This window comes from Monodelphis domestica, chromosome 5 (assembly GCF_027887165.1).
Source record: "Monodelphis domestica isolate mMonDom1 chromosome 5, mMonDom1.pri, whole genome shotgun sequence".
In the NCBI taxonomy this organism is placed as follows: domain Eukaryota; kingdom Metazoa; phylum Chordata; class Mammalia; order Didelphimorphia; family Didelphidae; genus Monodelphis; species Monodelphis domestica.
This window is the reverse complement of record NC_077231.1, coordinates 185,550,082-185,558,186: the sequence shown is the minus strand read 5'-3', so window position 1 is coordinate 185,558,186 and position 8,105 is coordinate 185,550,082. Positions and strand designations below refer to the sequence as shown.

Sequence of the window (8,105 nt, the reverse complement as noted above, 5' to 3'; positions counted from 1 at the left end):
TCCACAAAGACTATCAGGAAAATTCCCCTTCTCTAGAGGGGAAGACCCACAGGCCACTAGAAAGAGTCTTGAATGCCACTTGGAGGGAATGCAACCATGGACACTAGACTGATTAAATTTTTTTAACTATTGATTTGGAGTTCTCGTGCCTTAATAGATTTGCCTTTCCTTTATTGGTACCTGTATCTTTTCATAGGGAAGTAGGGCAGCCCACACCTGTTTCTACAGGTTAAACAGGTTTCGATATTGAGCTCTTTAAACAGAACTCTAAATTGTGTTCTAAATATTATTTGAGGTTTTTACTTTAGCCTACTCCTATAGTATTTACTTTGGGGTTTTATTAGCCTTTTTTCTAATGGATTGTCATTTCCCAACCCTGGGAGGTAGCAAGTTACTGGAGGGTATTGTTTTGTTTTGTTATAAAGGATTTTTTTAAGTTTAATGCATTTTTTTAAATGGAAGGTAACAGAGAATGCCCCTAGAGTGACCTCTGAGAAATCTGTATAATGGATCACACTATTTAGTATAAAATACTCAACAAAATTAATAACTTGCTATGAAATTGTGGCAAGGACAGAAGTAATATAGTTTCCTCAGTTCTTATATAAAAATTCCCGTGGACCTGGTCCTTGAAAGAGTTATTCCTTGATTCTAAAGGAGAACCAGCCTTTTGTGTCAGAAAATGTGACTGAGTCCCCATAAAAATCAACAAAAAACTTCTAAGTATTTCCTACTGATCAGTAAGTCAGTGTTTATTAAGCACCTACTATGTGTCAGGCATGCATGATACTAAGTGCTGGAGAAACAGTGAAAGGCAAATCCCTGTCCTCAAGGAACTTGGAATTTAATGAAAGACAAAACATTTTAAACAACTACGAGAGAACAAGCTATACATGGGATAAATAGGAAATAATTAGCAGGAGTTGGAAAGATTTCCTGCAGAAGGTGGGATTTTAGTTGGATTTGAAAGAAGGCAGGAAAACCAGAAAGTAAAGCTATCACCAGGATAGGAAGGCTCCTAAGCATGGTTTGATATATTTGCTCTCTTTTTTTTTCTTCTTCAAACCCTTACCTTTTGACTTAGAATCAATATCAATTCTAAGGTAGAAGAATAGTAAGAGCTAGGCAATTGAGGTTGTGATTTGCCCAGGGTCACATTGACAGGAAGTGTCTGAAACCAGATTGATATAGCTGCTTTCAAAAGTATTAATTATTTGAAAGGGCTTTCAAAGTGAAGAAATAGATGATGACAATAGCCATTTACTTTCCCAAAACTGTTCTATAAACTTCACAACCAAACCAAGAAGTAGCTCATGAAATGGCAATGGTTTATATGGGAGTTTAACAGAGTTTAAGCCAAACAGGAGGATTCAATTCATTCTTCATCCACAGAAATGTGCTAGGGAATGAAAAGAGAGTAGGAGGAGCAAAAATCTCAAAGTATTAATTACTGATTCATTCTCAGAGCTAAGAATCAACTCATACATGCAAAAGGACCCCAGCACTAAAGAAGATGTAAAACTAACAAATGCATCTGAAAGGCAGCTGATTTGTACACAAATATATGAATTTTATTGACACACATGATATACTTTTTTTCTGACAATAAATAAAATGCAATTTTCAAGGCCTATTTGGATTTTAGAAAGCAGTATATACTAAATAGAAGTGTTTGCACATTGTAATTGTCTTCTATGAGACCATGTCTGAAAGGGGTTGAGGTGACCCTTGGGGTTGGATATTTTTTAAAAAGGATGTGTGCAACATCTGCATAATCATGACGCGTTTCTACACATCTGAAAAGATAATGCCCCTTTTTTTATACCTCCCCTTAGGGTCTGGCAATTTTTTTCCAGTTATAATAAAATGTAGAATAAAAATAGCTAGTGCCACAAAAGTATATATTTCTGATATAAAAAATCTTTTTATACAAATATATTTCTAAGTGGTGCAGAATCATCATCATTCTTAAAATACATAATTTTCTTTATATGAAGTTAACACAATATTAAAATAAATAATATTGTCTAGGGAAAACTCAATTACATCCTAAAATTAAAAAATAGAAGAATACAAAAACTGATTCATTTATTAACTCTATCTCAATGTGTCTTCTGACCTACCTCTCACTTTATGTATATACTATGAAGCCTAAGAAAGATGTCATAAACTCATAAACATTGCTACACAACACCTCTGGAATTTCCTATAGTATCTCTGATCTATTCATCACACCTCCACCCAGTATACTGATTTATCTGGATTATGGTCCTAGACAAGCTTGTACAAGGGCACTTCTTCACACTTTCCAACAGGGAGGAGAGTTTATCACCTTCATACTACCAGTATATTGAAGAAGTCTTGGTATGCTAGTTTACATAGTATAATGTTTCTCTACCATACAGGACCTTTCCAATATCCCTATTTCCATGTACAGAGAAGGATTCAGATTATCTAGATTAGTAGATATGGGTTTTCCTATATTTGAATCATTCTTGTCCTGATATTTGGACAACTAGTTCTCATTTCCTTCATTAATTCCTACAAGCTATGACTCACATACTATGGAAAGGAGCCATAGTTGGCCACCTATAACACAGTGAATTCTTGAAAATTCAGAATGATCAGTAGGCACTCTTTTTTATGATGTTAAGGGGAAAAGGGAAATGGAGGCACATGAACTTAAATTCATCTTGCTTACCCCTACAATGAGACTTGAAAGCTTTCATTCTTCCAAGATTAAAAAAAATCACCTCCAAGTTTTATAAGGCAAGTAAGCTGATCTTGGAAAGCTCCAGCTGATGGACATCACATATGTAGTCAGTAAGTATAAAACTAGAGATGTTTCAGGACAATCTGGGTTGCTAAAAAAAAATAAGTGGTAACTCTTCAAGGATCTTCAGTGCCTTTTACATTGCTTCACCTTTGGCAAGAAGTCACATCCCCAGGTATACATGCACACACACACACACACACACACACACACACACACACACACACACACACACAGAGTTTTTCATGAAAAGCCTTCTTTCATCTTTCTTAATTTGGAACATCATTCATAAGTTTTCCCAGAGAGAAGGAAAGAGGCTCTCTTTTCCCATAAAATTTAAAGAGTGATGTGAGTCTGGCAAGAATTTGCAGGTGTGAATCTCTAAAGTCGGGTTTCCTGTACCTCTTCTTCTGTTTCTTCCTTCAAGGCAGTGATTTTGGCTCGGGACTTGTGCCTGCTCGAGTTCCGGTGGGGGAAGAGCTTCATCCTGTCTGAGTGACTGATGGCTTGCCTGTAGAGACTCTTCTCATTCACCAGCTTCTGGATTGACTCGTACTGACGCACTTTGTTCTCTTCTATGACCTAGAGAAATGTGGAACAGTCAGCCCCTTGGAAAGAATATAAACTAAGGTACCAGACCTACTAAGAAAATCAAGCAGAAGATTGAGTGAGGACTTACTATGAGTTCTTGGGAAGATATTAACCCCCCCCCACACACACACACCCAGACCACTCTCCAAGGAGGTGATCATCAAGGTTATCTCATTTACTTGCTCTGAATACCCAGTCTTTAAAAAGCAAGTGTCAACTGTGTCAGGTAAAATACTGGCCATCTGACACTCTTATTCTTTTTGTTGTTTAGTCATTTCATTTGTGTCTGACTCCTCACAATTGCATTTAGGGTTTTCTTGGCAAAGATACTGACTGGAGTGGTTTGCCATTTTCCTTCTCCATATCATTTTATTAATAAAGAAACTGAGGCAAGTAAGATTAAGTGACTTGTCTAGGGTCATACAGCAGCAAATATTTAAGGCCAGATTTGAACTATGTGTCCCTGACTCCAAACCCCACAGTGAATGCATTGTGCCACCTAACTGCCCTATTCTATCTTCTAGGTGTCCTTAGTGTAGCACCTTCTAAAAAGAAATGCAAAAGCCCTTTTTAGGTTTCCATGATAGAATTTAGTTCATTTCATAGTGCAATAGAAAGACAGCTGGATTTTAAATCAAAGAACTTGAGTTCTAATTTTGTCTCTGCCATTTATAGTCTCTGTGACCTTGGACAAATCATTTAACCTTTTTGGGTCTTAGTTTTAAGATTTGTAAAGTGACTAGACTCAATCAGATGGATTCTGAGGTTACTTTCACTACTAAACCAGTAGTCCTAGCATATATCTCCTTAAAAATCAGTGTGTCCAAAATCAGCAGCCTATTCAGTATTCAGTGTGAAGGTAGCAGGACATTCTTCTTGGGTGAATGGTATATTACAAAGAAAAATATTTTTATTTCATTGTTAAATAACTAGTTAATTATTAATTAATTATTTGGGTACCATACAGCTTTCCCCTCCCCCCTTTCCTCTTTATTTATAGGATTCAGTTTTTTAATTTTGAGTTCCAAATTCTCTTCCTCTCTCCAGTTCCTGCAGCCAAGAATAACATATTAGAGTTGGGCAAACTATGGCCCAAATAAAAGGAAGTTGTTTACCCAATCTTACACCATTGTCAGCAAGGCCAAGGGTAATGAATCCACCTCTGGAATCATCACTTGTTGGCTAATTTAAAAAAAAAGAAGCAGAGCTCCTTAGAAATGGAAATTTTTGTCTTTGCTCAGTGAGTCACAAAAACTTGACAGAAATGATGTTATGCATTCTTTGTGCCTAAGGCTAGGGGAGCTTCCAATCATCATTTTTAAAAAACAGAGGTTTTATAACTAAATAGAAGGTGGGGAGAAGCACCAAATGCAGCTCTCCACAATGAACAGAAGCTATTGAACCTTTGAACAGGAACACTGATAACAATGAAATGAATTGTGAAAAGAGATTACCTGAAACTAATGAGTGTTCTACATTCAAGGATATAAACAAGAAAACTCTAGAGATTATCAAAAATATGATCAGCTATAATACAGAACTTAGCACAACAGTTCTCCTTTGGACATCATCCAAGAGGATTTAATTAGAACTACCAGAAAAATATCTTTATAAGATAGTTTCATCCAAAACATGGTCTCATAAGTAGAGTTTCATAAATACTCCACATAAAGAAGCAATCTGCTGCCATTACAAATTCACTTAATTCTATTATGACTTCACAGTTTGGATCAAATCCAGAAAGTTGGGCAGCTACATTGAGTAATATTTAGTGGCTTCACATGACACAATTGTAAGGAAGGAACTTCTACACTGGGAATATTTACAGAGACTTTCTAAATATAGCCTCCTTGACACACCTGAGAGACTTCACTTGAAATTCTTCCATCTGGAATTAAAGAGGGAAATCAGATTATAAGTAAATTACAAAATAGTCACCAAAAATCGCTGACACTCCAGCATTGCTTCTATCCTGTGTTCAGAGAGGATTACAGTGCAGTTGGCAAATGCATTCTTCAGTGTTCTCCGAATGACTTGATATGTTCTTTTAAAAAAAATAGGAAGGAAGGAAAGAAGGAAGAAAGAAAGATAAAGAAAAAACATTGAACATGTGTAACCATAAAACTTTTAAAATCTGGCACTTTAGATCTTACTAAATAAATACAGACCTGTGCTTTCTAAGACTCTTAACTGATTTACCATCCTTTACCAAACACACACATACTTAAAAAAGAGAATATTTTTAAAGGTAGAATAGTAGTAATCAAGATTTTTTTTTACCAATAATGTAGTCAAACATTTTAGGGTTCCAAAATAAAATATTCTATTTGAAAATATGTATCATTTCCATCTCAGGAAGGATGTTAGTTGCATAGTGCTTATTGCACACTACTGATATCATTTCTGAACTTATATTTGAAATAAAAAAGGGAAATTGGCAGCTAAGTTTTGCTTCTGTAACTACACAGCTTCATCTGCTGTTAACACTATAAGCTTGCGTAGTATTTTGAAGTGGTCTACAAGAGCTAAGAGTGTGATTCATATTTTGAAAAATAAATGTACACTATTAGACTGTTAGTACTGTGGCATTTCCATTATGAAACCTTATTGTATCTAAGTGAGGAACTGCATGTTACAAATGAGATGGCATCTTGAAAATGTAGGTCAAGATTAAGCTGATCTTAACAATTCTACTTTCTTTGTTTTGTCCCAGAATAGAAACACTAAAACTTACATAGGATCCAGATGAGCACTTGGTTCATCCAGTAGCAAGATTTTTGCCTTGCTGAGAACAGACCGAGCCAAACATATCAACTGTTTATGGCCATGACTTAGAACATAACCACCATCAACAAGGACAAAATCCAGTTTGCCAGGAAACTGCTCTATTACAGACTTCAGTCCCACCTGCAAGAAAAGGAATATTATTTATCTTGCTTCATCACCATTCATACATGGCCAAAATGCCATTGGGTAAAGATGCATGCATTTGAATAGGTGGAATAGAACATGTGAGGCTCTAAGAAACATCCAGTTCACAGACAGTTCACCACCTCTCAGTCTGAATCCGTTGAAGATTTTAGAACTTTTAAGAAAGAAGTTCATTTGCTTTGTATTTAAAAGTAACAGAAAGGCTTCACAAATACAGAGGAATTATAATGTCCTATAAGAATAACATCCGGAACACTAAAGACCAAACAACATGAGTCTTGTGACAAAGGATGGTTTTGTTTGTTTATATTTTTGCTGTGCTGAAGGTCAGATGAAACATGAAGAAAGCATCAAAGAGCTGCTTGGGGTAGTGGATGACTGAGAGCAGGTAATCTTTCTCCTATTTTGCTTCTGTATTCTCTACCAAATAGAATAATCTTCAAAGTGAATAACATCAAGCAAAAATATTTTCTGGAAATATAGGTAAAGACATGATAAATGAGTTTAAAACTGCCTTTAGAGGCTGAATCAATAGACCCGGAGGAACTATATAACTCAAGGGCAATGAAAGAATCTCCAGGTGATTGTGAAAGTGACATTTATGATCTTTCAAAATTCTGGCCCATGAGTAAAGCATAAGACAATCAGGAATGTAGCAGGTCAGCAGAGAGTTGATACTTCAAATAAGTAACAAAATAAAACAAAACCAGAAAACAAACAAGAGAGCATCTTTGTTGTTCTTAACAAATTTAAGTGACTTGGCCTATGTGAAATATATCCACGAGTACTGAAAACCTAGCAGCTGTGAATGCTGATCCAAGTCAATATCAGAAAGATTCCTAAAAATGAGAGAGGTACAAGACTAGAGAGGGGAAAAAGTTGTCCTGAATTTTTTTAAAGAGGTGGGAGTAGAGTAGGAAGATAACACTTGACTACGATTCTCAGGAAAATTAGAGAATGTATCATTTACATGATGGTTGGTGAATATCTAGAAAGGGAAACTATGATGACAAAAATCCAAGCTATTGTCATCAAGAAATGTATATGCGAGACTTTTTATTTCCTATCTTAACAAGGTTACTGAATTGAAAGATCAGCAGAACTACCTATAGTCTATTTAGGTTTTTGCCTTTATTTTTAATTCAAGAAATGAACACACTAGAAAAGAAAAAAGAGGCCTGAACTAAATGATAATAGTTACATGGGTTCAGAATTCAGAGGTCATTAGTGGATAGAGCACTGGGTCTGGAATCAGGAAGGCCTGAGTTCAAATGTGACTTCAGATACTATTAACTGTGCTGACTCTGGACAAGTCACTTAATCATGTTTGCTTTCGTTTCCTCATCTGTAAAATGAGCTAGAGAAGGAAATGACAGACCACTCCAGTGTCTTTGCCAAGAAAACCCCCAAAGGGACCAAAAAGAGCTGAACTTGACTGAAATGAACAATATTGAAAATGGATTCAGAACAGGAAGGATGGTTGGACTCATTGTTAATATTCCCATATCTGTATGGCAGAAGATTTCCAGTAGAGACCCTAGGGATCTGTGCTTGGTCCTGAACTATTTAAACTTAATTTTTTTTTTATCAGTGACATACATAAATGTATAGATAGCATGTTCAACATATTTGCAGATGAAACAAGGCAGGGAGGGAGAGCTAGCACACTGGCTGATATTCAGCATCCAAAAAGATCTTGACAGGCTAGAGTACTGGCCTGAATCTAACAAGATAAATTTCAATATGAAAAACATAACATTTTACATTTAGGTTCAAAAAGTCAATTTCATGACCCAGGACAATCCAGAGG

General features: G+C 35.9%; 1 protein-coding gene across 1 annotated transcript in view; it reads right to left on the bottom strand.

The window, feature by feature from the left end:
* Nucleotides 1–529: 529 nt before the first annotated feature.
* The window catches only part of CFTR (CF transmembrane conductance regulator), a 204,836-nt gene continuing 197,260 nt past the window's right edge, over nucleotides 530–8,105 (bottom strand). The window contains exons 25-27 of the mRNA XM_056799582.1: nucleotides 6,099–6,271; nucleotides 5,303–5,408; nucleotides 530–3,355 (exon numbers count right to left, since the gene is read on the bottom strand). Coding sequence (XP_056655560.1) covers nucleotides 3,155–3,355; nucleotides 5,303–5,408; nucleotides 6,099–6,271 — 480 coding nt within the window. The 3' untranslated portion in view covers nucleotides 530–3,154. The remainder of the gene's footprint in view (nucleotides 3,356–5,302; nucleotides 5,409–6,098; nucleotides 6,272–8,105) is intronic.